Source organism: Anomaloglossus baeobatrachus, chromosome 2, assembly GCF_048569485.1.
Source record: "Anomaloglossus baeobatrachus isolate aAnoBae1 chromosome 2, aAnoBae1.hap1, whole genome shotgun sequence".
Taxonomy (NCBI): domain Eukaryota; kingdom Metazoa; phylum Chordata; class Amphibia; order Anura; family Aromobatidae; genus Anomaloglossus; species Anomaloglossus baeobatrachus.
Window position 1 is genome coordinate 226,745,332 of NC_134354.1, and position 20,856 is coordinate 226,766,187.

The following is a 20,856-nucleotide window of genomic DNA, read 5'->3' on the forward strand; positions in this document are numbered from 1 at the left end:
TGCTCTACATCTCCCGTTTTAGCAAAATAACTCACAATGGAGATGATTTACGTGTTGGAATATGCAACAGGCTGAAGACTTATCCTGGGCAGCGCTGTGTTAAAGTAGCATTCTGGCATTTTCTTTTCATTTCATTCACTGTTTGCTATCATTAATGTCTTTCAAGTCTTTGCATTCACATACTTAACAGGTGCCGTCTTCTACCATTTCCAGCACTGCTGCAGGGCCACTCTGCCATCCTTAAACCGCAGTTGTTCTCATTACTTTCCCTCTTATAATAAGTCTATGAAAGCCTTGATCTTAGTATCATAGATTTACACTGAGAAAGTGAATTCTGGTCACACTGTAAGCTCTGCAGTGAGTCATCGAGTCACATCTGTGGTCACGTGGTCCATCTGTGGTCATGTGGAGGACTAGAGCAGTGCTTGAAATGGCAAAAGTCAGCGACCGCTATGTATTTGAATGAAATGGAAGCTATGTAGAAATACAAGCACAATAGAGTCTTATCTGATATAACTTATATAGTAAGCGTCAGTTTTGCTCACCTTGAAGAGTTGTGAATCACACAACTATGATCTGTCTTGAATATTTGTCACAGCTGCTGCAGACTCCACAGGACCAAAGGTCAGTCGAAAATAGGAGTTTTAGTGGAATCTCCATGTTTGCTGTGTTGATTGTATGTAGAGATGGCGTTTGAAAGGAATGTAGTTTTAATCAATGCGTTTCGAAGTACTCTCACTTCTTCCTAAGAAGACAACCAAATTAGTTGTGACCTGAGGAAGAAGTTAGAGTACTTCAAAACGCATTGATTAGAGCTACATTCCTTTCAAACGCCATCTCTACATACAATCAACACAGCAAACATGGAGATTCCACTAAAACTCTTATATTCAACAAGTATTTGAATGCACACATCTCACATACATTCATGGTAGAAATTGAATAGTGACATTAAAAAAAAAACAAACAACAAACTATGACATGCTTTTTGAAGCGATTTCAGTGTGTTTTTTTGCCAGGAGATGCAGATATAGGGCAGAAATGTCTGCACCCAAACACTAAATATGCACACATTGCCTAATCCGGTAATCCAGCATTGAGTTCAATGACTTCACCTGAGGTAAGGTCACTGTGCTCAATGAGTTCACCTTAGTTCACACCTGGAATACAGTGGGAATCCCAATTGTGACCTCACCTCAGGTAAAGTCATTCAACTGAATGCCGGATTACCGGATTAGGTAATGTGTGCACTTTGAGTATTTGGGTGAAGACAAAAACACACCAAAATCGCACGCATTTTGATGCAGTTTTGGTGCACATTTTTTCCCAAGAGATGCAGATTTGTGCAGAAATGTCTGCAGACTCTGCACCCAAATACTCAATGTGCACACATTGAATAATTCGGGAATCCAGCATTGAGTTCAATGACTTCACCTGAGGTGAAGTCAGTGAGGTCAATTAGTTTTGTAGAGGTCAGTTCACCTGAGGTCACAGCTGGGGTAACGTGGGAAGCCCAGCTGTGACGTCAGGTGAGCTCAGTGATGTCACTGTTCAGAGCTGCAGCTCTGTCAGTGTGTCCCTGAAGTCGCAGTGAGTGGTCAAGTTTTCAGTAACTGCACACTGCAACCTCAGGTGTAGCAGAGCCATGAGACATCGTGTCTGCGGATTTCATCGGACCTGCAGGGTGTTTTGGGGGTTAATAAATTGGAGAAAGAGTGTGTTTTTGTTTATTTTAAATAAAGGATTTTTCTGTGTATTTTGTGTTTATTTCTTTTTATTTACAGGGTTAGTAATGGGAGGGTCTTATAGACCTCTCACCATTACTAACCTCAGGATTTATGACCACTGTGATTTTGTGAGAAATCACAGCTGTCAGTAACCACTTATTTTACGCCGATTGCCACTACACCAGGGCAATCGGGATGAGGCAAGAAAAGTGCAGCAATTGGCGTGTCTAATGGATGCAACAATTCCAAGGCGGCTGCAGACTGCAAGTTTTAGGCTGAAGAGCCCAATAACCATGGGCCTTCCAGTCGCCAGAGCTGCATTTGGGGAACATGGACAATGACAGAGGAGCTTTTTGAGAATATTTTTGATAATAAATTGGTGAACAAGAACTAGTGTGAAGGAGTATTTATTAAAAAAAAAAAAAAAATTCCTGTGTTTTTTTTTGTTTTTTTTTTAATTCTGGGTTATTAATGGGGGTGTCTGATAGATACCTTTATGTTACTAACCCCAGGGCTTGATGCCAGCTTACATTACACAGCTGACATCAACCTCCAAAAATATTATTATTGCCATCGCGCAAAGGCAAATGGAAAGAGCTGGGCAAAGGTGATGCGCCACTTCTGGGGCTGCTGCAGGCTGGTATATTTAGGCTGGGAAGATGCCAATATCCATGGGCCTCACCAGCCTGATAACATTAGCAAGTAGCTGTCTGCTTTACCATGGTTGGTTATTAAATATAGGGGGAACCCCACATCGTTTTCTTCATTTAATTATATATTTATTAACAAGTACAGGAAACTACACAGGCAAGGCACATAGATATTTGTCAGATATATAATTAGTGCCTTGCTTGTATAGTTTACTGTACTTGTTAATAAATAAATGAAAAAAATGACGTACAGCAAATCTTATTTTTAAAGTGAACCTGTCATCAGAAATTTAGCTATAAACCTAAAAGTTTTCCCCTCTGCAGCTCCTGGGCTGCATTCTAGAAAGCTTCCTATAGTTTTTGTGGCCCCTTTTATTCCAAAGTAAATACTTTATAAACTTGCACCTTTTCGTATGCAAATTTCTTAAATCTTCCATGGGGGCGGGCTGCCTGATGTACGTTGCTGTCCTCCTGCCGATTTACGCCGCCCCCCAACGCTGAATTTCAAACCTCAGGACGCCGCCCCTGGGTCCCGCGCATGCGCTGTGCTACTGTAGCGGTGCTGTGCACTGCGTGCACGTTTGACCGCTAGTGACGCTTTGCGCGGGCACGAGGTTATGGGCGGCGCTGTGAGTGTCATCAGCAAGTGCCGCCCATAACCTCGTGACCGCACTTTTGCCTATTCCTCCAGCGTTCTGCGCAAGCGCTCGCTGGCCAGATGACCGGACGTCACCTCCTTCCCATCCTGCTCAGCAGTAGGAAATAGATGGGAGGAGCGGACGGAGCAGTCGGTGCCCGCGCAAAGCGTCACCAGCGTTCACACGTGCACGCAGTGCACGGCACCGCTACAGTAGCACAGCGCATGCGCGGGACCACGGGCGCCCAGGGGCGGCATCCTGAGGTTTGAAATTCAGCGTTCGGGGGTGGCGTAAATCGGCAGGAGGGCAGCAACGTACATCAGGCAGCCCGCCCCCATGGAAGATTTAAGAAATTTGTATACGAAAAGGTACAAGTTTATAAAGTATTTATTTTGCAATAAAAGGGGCCACAAAAACTATAGGAAGCTTCCTAGAATGCAGCCCAGGAGCTGCAGAGGGGGAAACTTTTAGGTTTATAGCTAAATTTCTGATGACAGGTTCCCTTTAATATCTAGCCAAGATTAAGCAAACACCTGAGCTCTAATATTATCAGGCCGGGAAGTTCCATGGATATTGGCACCTTCCAAGCCTAAAAGTGCCAGCCCGCATCTGCCACAGAATTGGCGCATCCATAAATTCTGGCGCTTTGCTCTTCCTGATTGCCCTGTTGCGATGGCAAATGGATAATATTTTTAAGAGTTGATGTCAGCTGTGTAATGTCAGCTGGCATGAAGCTCAGGGATTAGTAATGGAGAGGTGTCTATCAGGCACCTCCATTACTAACCTAGTAATCCAAAAAAACACACAAACACACAGGAAAAAATAATTTATTTGAATAAAGATTCCCCTACCTACACTATCCCTCATTAACCAATTTATTATCAAAAATGTTCCCATGAAACTCCTACATCGAAGTTCATGATCCCCAAATGCAGCTCTGGTGACTGTGAAGAGCAATAAAGTACAGTTATTCCCAGACGCCGTGTAGTGACGACAACTCATCAGCATCGCCGAGTTTCACTGAGCACAGCCGGCGGCTCTCATGAGAGTTTTGTGTGAATAGCAATACTTTACTGCTAGTTGCTTGAGCGGCATTCAAGAAACGTGAACTATGACGATGCTTTGTGGGAACATTTTTTATAAAAAAGAAAAATGGGGAACGAAGGATAGTGTGGAGAAGTCTTTTTTTTTCCAAATAAACTATTTTTTTCTATGTGTGTGCTTGTCCTTTAGATTACTGGGTTAGAAATGGGGTTGTCTGATAGATGCCTCTCTATTACTAACAACAGGGCTTGATACCAGCTGACATTACACAGCTGACATCAACCCTAAAAAATATTATCATGATTGCCTCCGCATTAGGGCAATTAGGAAGAGTCGGGCAAAGCATCAGAATTGGCAAATCTAATGGATGAGCCAATTCTTGGGAGCTGCAGGCTGATATTTTTAGGGTCGGAAGGGCCAAATAACCATGGGCCTTCCCAGCCTGATTATACCAGTCCCCAGCTGTCTGCTTGGTTGTCAAAAATAAGGGGAACCTCACTGTTTATTAAATTATTTATCTATTTATTGGGTTAAACAAGGCTACAAACACCCTTGCAACATGAAAGGCACTTAAGGGTGAAAGTGTACAATATTCGAGGGGCTGCTGATTAGTCTTTGGCTTTGTGATCTTTATTTGTTTCTATGGTAACGAATGTTACATCACATGAAAGCCTTATGTGTGTAATATATGTTTTCAAAATTTTGTGTTTGTTGCTTATAGCAAGTGTTCTACGCACGCGGGAAAACAAAATGGCGGACTCTACTGGAATATTCGCAGCAACTGAGAGCAGAAGAGTGAAAAACTTCATGTTTCTGCAAGGAAAGTCGGCAAAGGGTATTCATGGTGATATGTCACAGACATTGGAGGATCAATGCCCTTCATATTCCACAGTTCAGAACTGGATTGCCAAATTTAAAATGAGCCACTTCAGCACCAATGATGAGGAACGTACTAGACAACCAAGAGTGGTTATTGAGCCGTAGATCGTCGATGCTGTGCACAACCTCATACTGGAGAATCGATGAACTTCAGCTAAAGCAATAGCAGACATCATGGAGATTTCCCGTGAATGTGTTTATATCATTATCCATGAACATTTGGACATGAGGACGCTATCTGCAAATTGGGCCCCCAAATGTTTGACAACAGAACAGAGAAGCATGCAAGTGAAAACTTCCTGGTCCATTTGTCAGCATTTCCAGACTAATAAGAACTTCCTGGATTGTCTGGTCACTATGGATGAGACCTGGATTTATTTGTATGACCCTGAAATCAAGGAGCAGTAAAAAGAGTGAAGGCACAGTGGTTCTCCTCATCCAAAGACGTTCAGAGTGCAAAACTCAGCTACTAAGGTTATGGAGTCTGTCTTCTGGGATAAGGAGGGTGTGCTGCAAGTGAACTACCTTCTAAAGGGTTCCATCGTAAATGTAAGGTATTATATTGAACTTTTGCACCAATTGAAGGCAGCTCTAAAGGCCAAAAGGTGCGGCAAGCTCTCAAAAGAAATCTTGTTCCTGCAAGACAATGCTTCCGCTCACACTGCACAAGCGATCACGGCAAAATTGGCAGAGCGATCACGGCAAAATTGGCAGAGCGATCACGGCAAAATTGGCAGAGCTGGGCTTCCAGCTGGTTTACCACCGACCTTATTCACCAGATCTAGCTCCCTCTGACTATCATCTGTTTCCAAACCTGAAAAAACATACCATTTCTGATTCCATGGCTGCTACGGATGCCTGGTTTGAGGCACAACCAAAATCCTTCTTTTTGCGAGGCTTACAGAACTTGGAATACCGATGTATGAAGTGTTTTGACATCCGTGGAGAGTATGTGGAATAAATGTAAAGTTTCATTATCCTATCTCGTTTCTTTCTGGGTGAAGCCAAAGTCTTATCAGCAGCCCCTCATACAATATACTGCACTAGCAATTAAACACTGCCTATATGCCTGATGTAATCAAAGTTCTAACCTCCAGGCTCAACGCTTCCTAAACTGCTCCCAGAGGAGGGTGTGCCGAGCATCACTTCACCAGGTGTTATACAAAACCCAATGGCGTGATGTGGCAAACCAATCGCAGTAATGCCAGTAAGCAACATGGCAATGGCATTACCATGTATGGCAGGCAATCCCTGCATGTTGATTGGCTGTCTAACAGCCACAAAACATGCATGGCGGGGACTCCAGCATGGCGCTAGAGCACCCGTGATACTCAATCGAGTAACGGACGCACCCATGTACCCCGATCATCACTACGTCTGATCTGCAGTATTGTTTGCTATCAATGTGGGTGCTGTTATTCAGGCACTGGGTGGTACTAACGTGTCCTTCTTTTTAGAAAAGTGTCAAGATCAAGATCAAGATGCAGAAAGTAGACGAGGTTGCACTTCTTTTTCTTCAAAACGGACAATATCTGTGACTACTTTTTATATTGTTTTTACATTGTAATTTCATCATTATGTCATCTATTCTATACTACTGGATGCATTCTTTCCTGTAGATAACAATATACAGGCTGAATAAACATATAGCGTTACACCATCGTCTGTCACGTCAGTATCGTGCATTGTAGGCTTAGATCATTAAATTATACATTTACCTAAAAAGATTAATGAAGCCATAGAATTCACACAGCATTCCTATCAGTGGCCATCGGCAAAGGACCAGCAGCGCTCCACCCAAAAAGAAGGAGCTGCCCCTCAGTTTTTGTCGCTGGAAGAAGAAACTGAAAGTCCTCCTAAGGCCTATAATCAGAGAAAGGCCAAACAGGAACAAAATCTACAAGTGAAACATAGAAAAATGGTTTCAAGTGAATCTCTTCAGGTTATTTATTCAGACTAACAAGTGACCTATTGAAAATACTTACATTTCCAAAAGCTAAGAGAACACTGTCAAAATACAGTAAAACGCCAAATATCAGAAAAAAAATTCCAAACCCAGCAAAACCAGCACCGAGCTCTGCAAGGGAAGAAAGAAAAAATGAATATGGTATCAAACTACTATGGATTTAGGCAACCTAGGGGAGTGTACGCATGTGTGATGTCTACTACACAGACAGAAAATCATCATACCTAGTGTAGGAGGTGGTCAGATTGCCCCACTCATAATAAGTGTATACTGTGTTTTAGATATATCTATACTGTATGTGTGACGTCCTGGCGCCGCCAGGTGGTCACACAGAATAGGACCCCACATAACACCTTCCCTCACCAGGTTATGTGGCGCCCCAGGACCTGGTCGCCACAACAGCATTACCCCTCCAAAGGGTTAATGCTGAGCCTGGAGGTAATTGGGAGGTCTATTGGCCAGTAAGTTTAACATCCAACACAGTTCTCCCTCAGGCCAGCAGGGGGAGCTCTGAACCTGGAGTTCCAGGGAGCATTCCTTAAGTCTGGCCTGAGGGAGGAGTTAGTGTTCAGTCTGTAGAGAGAAGTCAGAGCAAGCAGACGCAGAGTGTGCTGTCCTGTGGAACTGGGGCCTAGAGCTGGAGCAGCTTGGCCCAGTGAAGCAGGAGGAGCAGAGAGGCACAGAAGAGACTCGGACATCGGAGTCTGTGGCCACCAGGGCCTAAAATACTCCCTGGTAGCCGAATCCGAAGGGCAGGAGAGCTGCAAGCACCTGGCCCATAAACAGCCCAAAGGTACAGCTGCATCATCAGGGCCTGGTGTGGACTCCAGCAGAGAAGCACCAGAGAGGGCCTGTGCAGACTACCACAGAGGGAAAGGGAAGTACCACCGGTCCCAGCAGCAAGAGGGCCATTGCTAAATTCAGAGAGCAGGGTCCTATCACAGTAAGATAAAGAACAGGAGTAGGCCTCATACTCATCTGGCCAAAACGACATCTCAGTTACTTCCAGGCCGGCCGGAGCCCTCTACCACCTGTAACGGTCTCCCAGGACTAACTGTTTGTGAAGTAAAAGAGGAGAAGGTAAAGAGACTGTTGTTTGTGCCTGTTTCTTTCATTGCCTGTCAGCCCTGCACCGTGTTATCCACACAACACCATAGACTCTCACGAGCACCAACAGTGTCCCCGGGGCACCGCTCCACCTGTGGGGAGCAGTACCACCATTGCTGCCATATCATCACCCCGGAGGCTTCACACAGCAGTGGTGGCTTAATAGCCGCAAACCACAGGTGGCATCACGAAATAAAAACTTTAATTACTCCCAAGTCACCGGCCATTTTAACTGACACCCACCAGGGCCACGGAGCCGGGCCCCGCCACCACTGACGACCCCCGGACTAGTCCGGCCCGGCACCGGGTGTCCCATAGCCCTGGGGTGGGCGAGTCAGTTACATCATGCCAACAAAAACCCTAGTCACCCACCAGGGAAGGAAAGGCACACCAGTGGGCGGGACCAGGCGGATGGAGAACGCCCACCTAGGGGTCTGGAGAACCCAGGGCGGGAAAAGCAGTATTTGAAAGTTGTAGTTCAAGTGGAAAGGTGTCAGTCTAGTGGAGTGGAGTAGTTGAGAGGAGAAAGTGAAGTGGAAGTGAGAAAGGAAAGGAGTCAGGGTTGGAGCCCCGACGTACTGGCTAGGTGGCAGACGGTGGTACGTGTCTGTCAGGAGACGGGAAGATGGCTGCCGGAGATCCGAGGTGGACCGGGACAGGGTAGAAGCCCGCCGGTACCGACACTGGAGAACCGACCCGGAAACCGTGCACAGAGGGGGTGCTTGGACCCTGAAGCCAGGACCGGAACCAATGGCCTAGCTAATTAACCAATTGAGGGTAGGATTATAGGTCCTGTCCCAACCAAAGTCCCAAAAGCAGACAACAGTCCAACGCTAGGGATACGGAATCCACCAGGACCCGGTAGATCCCAAGGGCCAGCGTCAGCGGGCAAGGCTCCCAACAAAAGTACCGGGAGCGGACTCCTGTGTTCCACAGTGGGAAGTCCACCACACCGAAAACACAGTGCAGAGGAAAGTGACAAAGACTATCACCCCGGGTGAGGGACCAGAATACACCCAGACGCGGTGGCCGGCCACCAGCACCTTGGTTTACCATTGAACTTGTGTGATTTATTCAATCATGAGTAAACTAACATCCCCCGGTCTGACCGGCCGCGCCAGCCCCTGCAATCACAATCCTCAGCACTGAGACCCTGGGCCCCGGGGCATCCATCCCTACCCATGGAGGGGTTAACATCCAGCTGCCATCCCATCGCCCCCGGGTACCCCTCAACAGCAGCGGTAGTGCCACACTTCCCCACACACTATGGGTGGCGTCACAGAGTGTTTATTGCAAGTCCCATACAAATACGTCCCCTTTTATACGAAGTGTCCGCGCGACCCCCGGGTCTGGAAGAATCCCTCGAGCCACACTGCGGATCCGGATCCGAGCAGCCCAGCTGCTGACACGGGGGCGGCACATATGTGTTTCCTAATGTGTCTTGGTTAGATTTTATTTCATTGTGTCTTAGTATCAAATGTATGTCAGTTGAACTTATTACAGGAAATATTGTATTGTTACTATGTAAAGTAGGATAGTATGGAGTAAGCTATAGATAAGTGCCAGCCATAGAAATATTAATATAGAATGTTTTCAGGTAAGATTTAGTATAATGTAGGTACCAAGTGTGCAGGAGGGGAAGTAAGTGGTAGATAGTTCGTTAGCAATAGGAAATGTTAGGTGCAGCAGGGTAAAGAAAGATACTCTAGTAACCTAGGAGACAGAGCACAGTGAGCGGAGCAGAGAGTTGGTTCACCAGGCAGGCCAGGAAAAGGAGTTCAGTTTTGAATAGGTGTTCCTGGGACTAACGAGCTCTGTTTCGAGGTCCGCCCATGAATCAGGAGGTATCCTCCATTGTGTCCCAAGGACACGGCAAGCCGCAAAAAGGCAAGAGACAGGGAACACAGAAGTCAGACTTGGCTGCTGGAGGGATAATACCCAGAGCGAGGATAGACAGAAAGGTACCTCCATAGAACAGTGGCTTCAGAATGGTAACGTAGGAGGAAACTGGTATGTCTGTCCAGGAATGTCTGCCTTGAAGGTGTTCTTCGTGAAGATTGTGTGTCAAATAAAGAGATTGTGTTTGAATTGCAAAGAGACTTCTTTTGGTGATGTGTGATACAACTACGTCTACGATGGTGACCAGCGAGAGGGTGGCAGATGAGCCACAGAAGATGCAAGTAAGTGTGGCACCCCCCAGCTGGGGCAGAACTCAAGCACAACACCAGACTGAAGCAGGAGAGTGGAGCCCTGTCGGCCATCACCTGGCTCCCCCTTCACTTGCATGTTCATTTCCTCTAACTATTATTGTAAATGAATCCAGTTAGTAGGAAACTTAACCCTTTACCAGCATATAATGTAACGATATACCATATGGCAGCTCTTTGCATTGATGAGGCCTCCGGAGTTGAGCCCGCATCTTTGCCAGGAGATGAGGGCTGTATCTGCCCCCTGTATCCATGCGCTATTCCATCCACCAATCTATGCCCCACAACATGATTTCAGTGTGCCAATGAGCTGCCATGACTGTCAGTAGCCTACTAAAGACAACCTGCCTGTCACGACAGTACGTGTATCATAGCCTGCCTTTGGCTAGTGTTTATAAGAAAATGTGATTTCTCCTATATACAGTAATACTGCGGTATACAGTCTCATACTGATCAGGTCACGGTGCAGATGGGGCCCACACAGCGCTGGAGGGAAGCGATGTGCTGGGGGTCGCTGGCTGGCACTGTGACTCCTTCATCTGTGCGACCGAGCAGGACGCCGGGCGGTAGCTCCGCCCACAGATGATGCTCAATGCAGGAGTTGGAGCCCCCACAGTGAACGCTGTGGTCTGCGGGTCTTAAAGGGCCGGCAGCCACAGTTTCCACTGCCAAGGACTGCTGTCCCCGGAACTCGGCCCGGGGGCAGCAGAACTGACGAGGCCGAGTGGGCCCCCCCAGCTCTCCAGGGCCCCGGCATTTGCCCGGGTATGCCGCGTGCTGACGCCGGCCCTGCACATACTGATCAGGTCACGGTGCAGATGGGGCCCACACAGCGCTGGAGGGAAGCGATGTGCTGGGGGTCGCTGGCTGGCACTGTGACTCCTTCATCTGTGCGACCGAGCAGGACGCCGGGCGGTAGCTCCGCTCACAAATGATGCTCAATGCAGGAGAACACAGTGAACGCTGTGGTCTGCGGGTCTTAAAGGGCCGGCAGCCACAGTTTCCACTGCCAAGGACTGCTGTCCCCGGAACTCGGCCCGGGGGCAGCAGAACTGACGAGGCCGAGTGGGCCCCCCCCAGCTCTCCAGGGCCCCGGCATTTCCCGGGTATGCCGCGTGCTGACGCCGGCCCTACCCTGGTGTCTCATAAAGAATGATTCCAGCACGCTCTTGATAGAAAATGCAGACACACCAGACTGTTGTAATGTGATGACTTTGTACTGCAATGTATATATAAGAAAATGTTAAAAATAGGGATGGGGATGGTGGCTCGTCCAGGGTGAGATATACAGGCTCATCCAGGGTGGGGGCTGTATGTGGGACATCACTCCCTCCCCGCCCCTCCCTGTCCCCCCGTGCGTGTGTGGGCCCCGCAGAGCAAGGTGTGTGTTTGTATGTATGTATGCATGCAGCAGAGCAGTATATGTGTGTCTGTATGCATGTATGTATATATGCAGCAGAGCAGTATGCGTGTCTGTATGTATGTATGTATGTATATATGCAGCAGAGCAGTATGCGTGTCTGTATGTATGTATGTATATATGCAGCAGAGCAGTATGCGTGTCTGTATGTATGTATGTATATATGCAGCAGAGCAGTATGCGTGTCTGTATGTATGTATGTATATATGCAGCAGAGCAGTATGCGTGTCTGTATGTATGTATGTATATATGCAGCAGAGCAGTATGCGTGTCTGTATGTATGTATGTATATATGCAGCAGAGCAGTATACGTGTCTGTATGTATGTATATATGCAGCAGAGCAGTATGCGTGTCTGTATGTATGTATATATGCAGCAGAGCAGTATATGTGTGTCTGTATGTATGTATGTATATATGCAGCAGAGCAGTATGCGTGTCTGTATGTATGTATGTATATATGCAGCAGAGCAGTATGCGTGTCTGTATGTATGTATGTATATATGCAGCAGAGCAGTATGCGTGTCTGTATGTATGTATGTATATATGCAGCAGAGCAGTATGCGTGTCTGTATGTATGTATATATGCAACAGAGCAGTATGCGTGTCTGTATGTATGTATGTATATATGCAGCAGAGCAGTATGCGTGTCTGTATGTATGTATATATGCAGCAGAGCAGTATGCGTGTCTGTATGTATGTATGTATATATGCAGCAGAGCAGTATATGTGTCTGTATGTATGTATGTATATATGCAGCAGAGCAGTATGCGTGTCTGTATGTATGTATGTATATATGCAGCAGAGCAATATGCGTGTCTGTATGTATGTATGTATGTATATATGCAGCAGAGCAGTATATGTGTGTCTGTATGCATGTATGTATATATGCAGCAGAGCAGTATGCGTGTCTGTATGTATGTATGTATATATGCAGCAGAGCAGTATGCGTGTCTGTATGTATGTATGTATATATGCAGCAGAGCAGTATGCGTGTCTGTATGTATGTATGTATATATGCAGCAGAGCAGTATGCGTGTCTGTATGTATGTATATATGCAGCAGAGTGTGAAGCCCCGCAAGTATTGTGTCGGTGCATTACCTTCAGGGACTCCACGCAGCTGGATCTTGTCACAGGTAGGAGATCTTCTTTAGGATTGTCGTGACGCCACTCTCAGAATTGCGGTCAGTGGGGACCGCCACTGCAGGTTAAGGGATGCCTGGGGCTGATGGTGGGTGCAGTCAGTTGTAATAGCCTCCTGAGAGTGAGGCAAGCCCCAGGGCCCTGTGTAGGTGTGTAGAACCACAAGGCGCAGAATAACTCCACACAAGCAGAATGTCTTTCAGGGGTTTTACTCACTGTTGATGGCAGGGTGAGTAACCCGGGCGTAGCTGGGATGAACCAGGCTGGAACCAGGTGTCCTTCAGGCTGACTGATGAGGGTGGCTACCGACTCGCCTTCCTTAGCCCTTCTGTGGTTTGTGGTAACCCCGACTTTTAGTCCCTATGGGGGTCACCCAGGGAAGTAACTGCTCCCCTCGTTTGTTTGCCGTTTGCTTGTCGCCTGGACCAGATCACTCCAGCTGCTTGCCTCCTGTGAACTATGGGCCCTAACTGTGGCTACGTGGCTGCGGCTTTTGTGGTGTTGTGGCGTGGGCTTTAAGGGCCCCACACCGGCAGGTTTAGCAAGGAAAGGTGGATCTATCCCCGCACCGGGATCTGCCGCCCGTTTGGGCCTGGTACTCCCTGACAGTCTCCTTACTTTCCACTACACTGCTTCAGACTGTTTACTCCTCCTTCTCTTTTCCCTTTGTGCCTGCCTACGTCACCTAGCAACCAGGCTCTCTACCACACCCCTTGAGTGGAGATGGAGGCTTCGCCCCCTCCACTCCTCAAGTGGAGGTGAAGGCTTTTACCCCCTCCTGGGATCCCCAGGGGTCCTCCCAAAGGTACATGTGTGAGACCTGATCACTATGCGCCTGTGTAGTCACACCTCGGTCAGCCTTCTGGATTACCTGTAGTGTACTATCCCCAGCATGGGTGCAGTACTCAGTGGTGCCTGACCAGGTCAGGGGCGCCACAAGAGCAGTATGCGTGTCTGTATGTATGTATGTATATATGCAGCAGAGCAGTATGCGTGTCTGTATGTATGTATGTATATATGCAGCAGAGTAGTATGCGTGTCTGTCTGTATGTATGTATATATGCAGCAGAGCAGTATGCGTGTCTGTATGTATATATGCAGCAGAGCCGTATGCGTGTCTGTATGTATGTATGTATATATGCAGCAGAGCAGTATGCGTGTCTGTATGTATGTATGTATGTATATATGCAGCAGAGCAGTATGCGTGTCTGTATGTATGTATGTATATATGCAGCAGAGCAGTATGCGTGTCTGTATGTATGTATGTATATATGCAGCAGAGCAGTATGCGTGTCTGTATGTATGTATATATGCAGCAGAGCAGTATGCGTGTCTGTATGTATGTATATATGCAGCAGAGCAGTATGCGTGTCTGTATGTATGTATGTATGTATGCAGCAGAGCAGTATGCGTGTCTGTATGTATGTATGTATATATGCAGCAGAGCAGTATGCGTGTCTGTATGTATGTATATATATATGCAGCAGAGCAATATGCGTGTCTGTCTGTATGTATGCATGTGTGTCTGTATGTATGCATGCTAAGCAGTATGCGTGTCTGTATGTATGCATGTATGTATGCAGCAGAGCAGTATGCGTGTCTGTATGTATGCATGCAGAGCAGTATGCGTGTATGCATGTATGTATGCAGCAGAGCAGTATGCGTGTCTGTATTTATGCATGTATGTATGCAGCAGAGTAGTATGCGTGTCTGTATGTATGCATGCAGAGCAGTATGCGTGTCTGTCTGTATGTATGCATGTATGTATGCAGCAGAGCAGTATGCGTGTCTGTATGTATGTATGTATATATGCAGCAGAGCAGTATGCGTGTCTGTATGTATGCATGTATGTATGCAGCAGAGCAGTATGCGTGTCTGTTTGTATGTATGTATGCAGCAGAGCAGTATGTGTGTGTCTGTATGTATGTATGCATGCAGCAGAGCAGTATATGTGTGTCTGTCTGTATGTATGCAGCAGAGCAGTGTGTGTGTGTCTGTCTATATGTATGTCTGCAGCAGAGCAGTGTGTGTGTGTCTGTATGTATGTATGTATGTAGGAGAGCAGTATGTGTGTGTCTGATTATATGTATGTATGCAGCATAGCAGTGTGTGTCTCTGTATGTATGCATGTATGATGTGTATCTATGTATGTCAGTGTATATGACTGTATAGATTTTTCTGTTTATATGTATTTTGTGAGTTTGTCTTTAAATATGTATATGTACGTGTATGTATCTGTGTATGTGTGTGTGTCTGCGTGTTTATGGGGCCCACTGGCACTCTTCCGCCCGGGGCCCACAAAAACCTGGAGCCGGCCCTGCACCAGGGAAAGAGGATTTTGAAAATATAGACTGTCTAGTTTAGTAGAGATTATCTGGAGGACACCGGTAAGAGTTGTGTTGGGAGGCAGCAGCCGTGAGGTGGAAAGATACTGCAAGCAGCTATTAGGCAGAGTCTAGGTCAAAATGGTTGCACTTTAGAGCCCGGGTTGCTGCCGCATGACCAACTTTATAGCAGATATTAAGGAAACAGAAATGACTGGTAATCATGAATTAACAGGGCACCTGGTGCACAAAATCATATACAACACTTCACAACATTGAAGAAAAATGTATGGAATTATGGAAATCACAGGATGAACAGACATATTAATCATATGAAAATGATAGAGAAAAAATGGTAACAAAATTTTCAATGAGTCTGGAGTTGTTCAGTATTGAATACAAGCGTTACACACAGAAATACATGCACTTACACGCCTCAGCTGCTATCAATGGCACTCGTACTTGATACTAAATAAATCACGAAGTTTTAACATTTTGTCATCCTTACCATCATTAACACATCCATCGATCTTGTGATTTCCATAAATCCTTGACTTTTCTTTCTGGATGTTGCAATTTCAATGCTGAAGAGTGTATTTTGAACTGTGATTATCACTGACAGCCAAATAACGTCACCAGAAATGATTAAAGGACTGAATGCTATTCAACCTGTTTTTCATGGGCTTTAAGGAGTTGTCATGCTTTAGAATTACTGCAGACTTGTAGCCTATTTGTTACTGAAGATTTGTAAATCCTCACAAAACGTGCACTGTGAGGACTATCTGGTGCTGGCGGGTAGGAGTGGGCAGTCATGTGACCGTAAGTCTGTGATTTGCATAAATGCCGTGACATGCTAACTAGATGGACGCAGCATTACTCAGTGCATGTGTATTAAATGAGGGTGGATAAAGTCTAGTTAGAATGTGGCTGGAAGTATGGAAATCACATATTTGCTGTCCCATGATCGCTCCTCCTGGTGACTGCACCGGTGAATTCTCACAGTGCACACAATGTGAGGGTTTCCAAGTCTGCAGTCACATGGAGCGACTCCAGACTTGTAGCCTAAGGCAAAATAACGCCTTTAAAACCCTTGACAAACATGTTGAATGGTGCTATAGGTAAGTAAATGGGATATGCATATATGCGTAAGTAACAGCATTTAGTCCTTTAATAATTTCTGGTCACATTATAGATCGGCAACAAAATAAATTTGTAAGTACAGCTTCAGTTGGTATTGTATCACCATTTCTGGCTATGGATATATATTTATTTATTTATTTTCAGGATTTGAAAAGCAATCTGAATCTTAAAGGGAACCTGTCACCACAATTTTTGCTATTAAACTAAAAGAATCCCCTTCTGCAGCTCCTGGGCTGCATTCTAGAAAGGTTCGTCTTGCTACTGGCCCCCCTTTCAGACCTAAATAACAACTTTATAAAATATTACCTTTTGCTATGGTAATGAGGTTTGTTGGCCCCATTCCCCCTCCTGCCGCTGTTCGCCGTCCCCCAACTGTTCATTTACATAGATGAGGCCGCCGCCCTCATGTTACGCAGTACTCCTGAAGTCTCGCGCTTGCGCAGTGGCACTAACGTGGGACTGAGCACTGTTCAAATCGCAAGCACCGATGATGTTATTGCGCAAGCGCGAGATTGTGGGCGGCACTGTGAATGTAATCACCAGCGTCATCCAAGTACCCGTCCATAATCTCGTACCCGCGCTTTTACATCTGCCTCCACCGTTATGCGCTAGCGCTGGCCATATCATCCACGTTACCTATTACCCATCTTTCCCTGGTGCCGGAAATAGATGGGAGGAGCACACCACCAATCAATAGAGGACACAAGCACCGAAGAACACAGTAAAAAAAAAAGTAAAAAAAACAAACAAAGGCACACATTGCCTTCTGTAAAGTGACAAGCTCTAAACTTTTTTGTCCCCCAATGTCCTTATTATCTATGTATTCCACAATCTATACCTTATTCATTCTATCAATCTATAACTGTATCTATCCTTTTCTCTCTAACTCTCTGACTCTCTCTTTGTGTCTATATCTCTACCTTCGCTCTCTCTCTTTTTCTCTCTTTCTCACTCTGTTTCACTCTCTTTGTATTTCTTTCTGTCTATTTCTCTCTTTCTCTGTCTTTCTATCCCTCACTTTCTCTCTATTTCTTTTTCTCTCTCTTTCTCTCTCTTTCTCTATCACTCTCTTTCTATTTCTCTCTTTCTCTCTCTCTCTCCCTCTTTCTCTCTCTATCTCTCTCCCTTTCTCTCTCTCTATCTCTATTTCTCTCTCTCTCTTTCTCGTTTTCTCTCTATTTCTCTTTCTCTCTTTTTTTCTCTCTTTCTTTTTCTCTGTTTCTCACTCTTTGTATGGGTTTTTATATAACGTATTCTAGGATGCCATAAATAAGGGTTCAATGATGATGGGGGCCGGCCCCCATCATCACCAAGACACCGGCACTACTGCCCCCATCATCACCACACACACACTGAGTGACATCATCGCTGATAGCGCGACTCACTTCAGCTACTGCATGAAGTTGACAAAGAGCGGTCCTGGTCTGTGGCCGCTCTGTCAGCTTCATGTAGCAGAGCTGGATGCATCATGGGACCTCATGTGGATTACTTCGGACCTGGATGGGTATTTGTGTAGTAATAAAGTGGTTGAAAGAGGGTGTTTTTCTGTCTTTTATTTCAAATAAAGGATTTTTTGGTATTTGTGATTATTTACTTTCACTACAGATTAATCATGGGGGTGTCTCATAGACGCCTGCCATGATTAACCTAGGACTTTGTGGCAGCTATGGGCTTTCATTAACTCCACATTACCCCAATTGCCATCGCAAGAGGGCAATTCGGGATGAGCCGGGTAGAGTCTAATGGATGCGGCATCTAATGGATGCGGCAATTCCAGGCGGCTGCTGGCTGAAATTTTGAGACTGGGTGGCTCTCCATAACGTGGGGCTCCCGATCCTGAGAATACCAGCCTTCAGCCGTATGGCTTTACTTTATCAAAATTGGGGGGGACCGCACGTCGTTTTTTTGTAATTATTTATTTATTGTACGGCACGTTATAGACCCGCGGCTGTGATTGATTGTGGTGAGACAGCTGTCACTCAGCGTGGGGACATGTCTGACTGCATCCAATCATAGGTGCCGTTGGGCGGGGAAAGCGGTGAATACGAGATGGAATAATGAGCGGGCGGCATTTTCAAAAGAGGAGAAGCCGCCGAGCAGTGTGACTGCTGTGCAGCGCCGCGCCGGCGATCAGGGAGTATGAAAGAGGGGAGAGAGGGGGGAAATAGGGGAGAGAGGGGAGAGATATAGAGGTAGAGAGAGTGATATATGTAAAGAGGAATGGGTATAAAAAAAGAGGTGCAATCAAAGTATTATGTTTTGTTATATTTCCTATATTTGCTTATACTATTGTATTTATTTATAATTTACTTTTATCTTTTCTTCTCTTCTTCTATTCTCTTCTGCTTCTAAATTTTCAAGCTTGCCTTCCACTCCTTTTCCATCAATAGACAGATAAACGGATAAAGAGAGAGAGAGAAAGAGAGAGAGAGAAAGAGAGAGAAAGAGAGAGAGAGAGAAAGAGAGAGAAGGAGAGAGAGACAGAGAGAAAGAGAGACAGAGAGAGATAGACAAAGATAGACAGAGAGAGATAGACAAAGATAGACAGAGAGAGAGCGAGAGAAAGAGATAGAGGAAGAGAGCGAAAGAGACATGAATATAAATAGAGAGAGAGGGAGAAAGAAACAGAGAGAGCGACAGAGAGAGAAAGAGAAAAAGAGAGAGAAAGAGACAGAGAGAGCGACAGAGAGCTAGACAGAGAGCTAGACAGCGAAAGAGAGAGAAAGAGAGAGAGAAAGGGAAATAGAGATAGAGAAAGAGAGATAGAAAAAGAGAGATAGAGAAAGAGAGAGAGAAAGAGAGAGAGAAAGATAGATACAGAGAGAGAAAGACATGAATATAAAAAGAGAGAGAGGGAGAAAGAGAGAGCGAGAAATAGAGACCGAGAAAGAGAGAAGGAGAAAGAGAAAGAGAGAGCGAAAGAGAGAGAATTAGAGAGAAAGAGAGAGAAATATAGAAAGTAACAGAGACAGATATAGGGAGCGAGAGATATTGACAGAGGTAGAGAGACATATAATAATAATAATAATAATTTTATTCATTTATATAGCACTATTAATTTCACAGCGCTTTACATACATTGGCATATAGGTGTAGAGATAGAAGTTAATAGAGAGGGATAAATATCAAGAGGGATAGATATTAAAAAATTAGAGATGTGCAATTAAATTATTAGTTTATTGTTTTTTGGCGTATATGTGCTTATAGTTGTGTATTTATTTTTATTTTACTTTTCTCTTTTCTTTTCTTCTGCTTGCAGTTTTCCAACCTTGCCTTCTGCTACTTTGCCATCAATAGACAGATAAAAGGATAGAGCGAAAGAGAGAGACACACACAGAAACATTGAGATAGAGAGATACACAGAGAGAGAAAGAGAGAGAAACAGAGAGCTAAAGAGAGAGAAAGAGAGAGAGGAGAGAGAGAGAAACAGAGAAAGAAAGAGAGAGGAAGAGAGAGAAAGAGAGAGAGAAAGAGAGAGAGAAATGTGGCGCCCCTGACCTGGTCAGGCACCACTGAGTACTGCACCCATGCTGGGTGAGTGCAAACAGGTAATCCAAAAGGCTGGAATAGGGTGTGTACGCACAGACACATAGTGACCAGGTCACACACACACCTTAGAGGGGACCCCTGGGCAGACCCAGGAGGGGGCGTGGCCTCCACATCTCAGCTAGTGGTGCGGTGAAGATGCTGGAAACTAGGTTGCAGTGGCAGTCAGTCAGAGAAAGGAGTAGGAGAGGAGCAAGCCGTGTCTGAAGTGGAGACGCAGGAGAGCGGACACACTAGTCAGACCCTGCACGTGTAGTGGCTGTTGGCGGGGGAGAATGGTCACCAGAAGTTGGACAGAAAGACGCTGAGGAAGAGGATTCAGCTGGTCGTGTACGGAGACTTCTGGAGGGCTAGGCACGCACGGGGAACAGATCCCTAGAGCCAGACATCCATTTAGTGGTCTGCTAATGTAGTGGGTGCTCATAACCCCTACTAAAGGACCGGAAATGTTGTTAATAAAAATGTTGTATTTCTTTTAATATTGTATTGTATTGCAATGTTAGGGCACCCCCTAGTGGCCGGGTGGGACGGCTGTTGCCACCGGGGAGGAGGAGTCGGCTGGATGTCTAGGGAAGGTCTGGGTGTGCGTGCTGTGTTGGGATCCGGGACAGCAGTGTGTGAACATCGGTGGCAGTGTGTGTGTGAGCGGAACATCAGGGGACGCCGGAGCAACGGACGGGAACGTAACCTCAAGGTCAGAAATCCGCTGGTGTGGGTCCGGTGTGTGCTTGACCTAGGAGTGGGAGCCCGGAGAAGCGGAGTACCCAGGGAATATCCCCACCAGAGGGCGCGTTTGGGCAGGTTGTCCCTAGCTCCACAGAAAGTTGCCGGATTCTGCTGACCGGATTGTATTGTGCAAATAAATGTCATCTTTTATTATAACCAGCTTTTGCCTGAAGACTGTTTGTGCATCATCCGGCGAAGGCGCCGTCACACACTGCCCCGCCAAGCCAGTCCCCAACATTGAAGAAGTGATGAAGCCAGGGGTGTGCCTTGCATTCACTGCTGCCACGACTACACAGCCAGAGGCCTCCCTGGCTCATCACTTCATGTAGCGTAGTCGGCA

At 45.9% G+C, this 20,856-nt stretch overlaps 1 protein-coding gene across 1 annotated transcript in view; it reads right to left on the bottom strand.

The window, feature by feature from the left end:
- GOLT1A (golgi transport 1A) overlaps positions 1 to 20,856 on the bottom strand; it is a 51,949-nt gene that overhangs the window by 19,317 nt on the left and 11,776 nt on the right. The window contains exons 2-3 of the mRNA XM_075333660.1: positions 6,924 to 7,015; positions 6,657 to 6,835 (exon numbers count right to left, since the gene is read on the bottom strand). Of these exons, the coding sequence (XP_075189775.1) occupies positions 6,657 to 6,835; positions 6,924 to 7,015 (271 nt within the window). The remainder of the gene's footprint in view (positions 1 to 6,656; positions 6,836 to 6,923; positions 7,016 to 20,856) is intronic.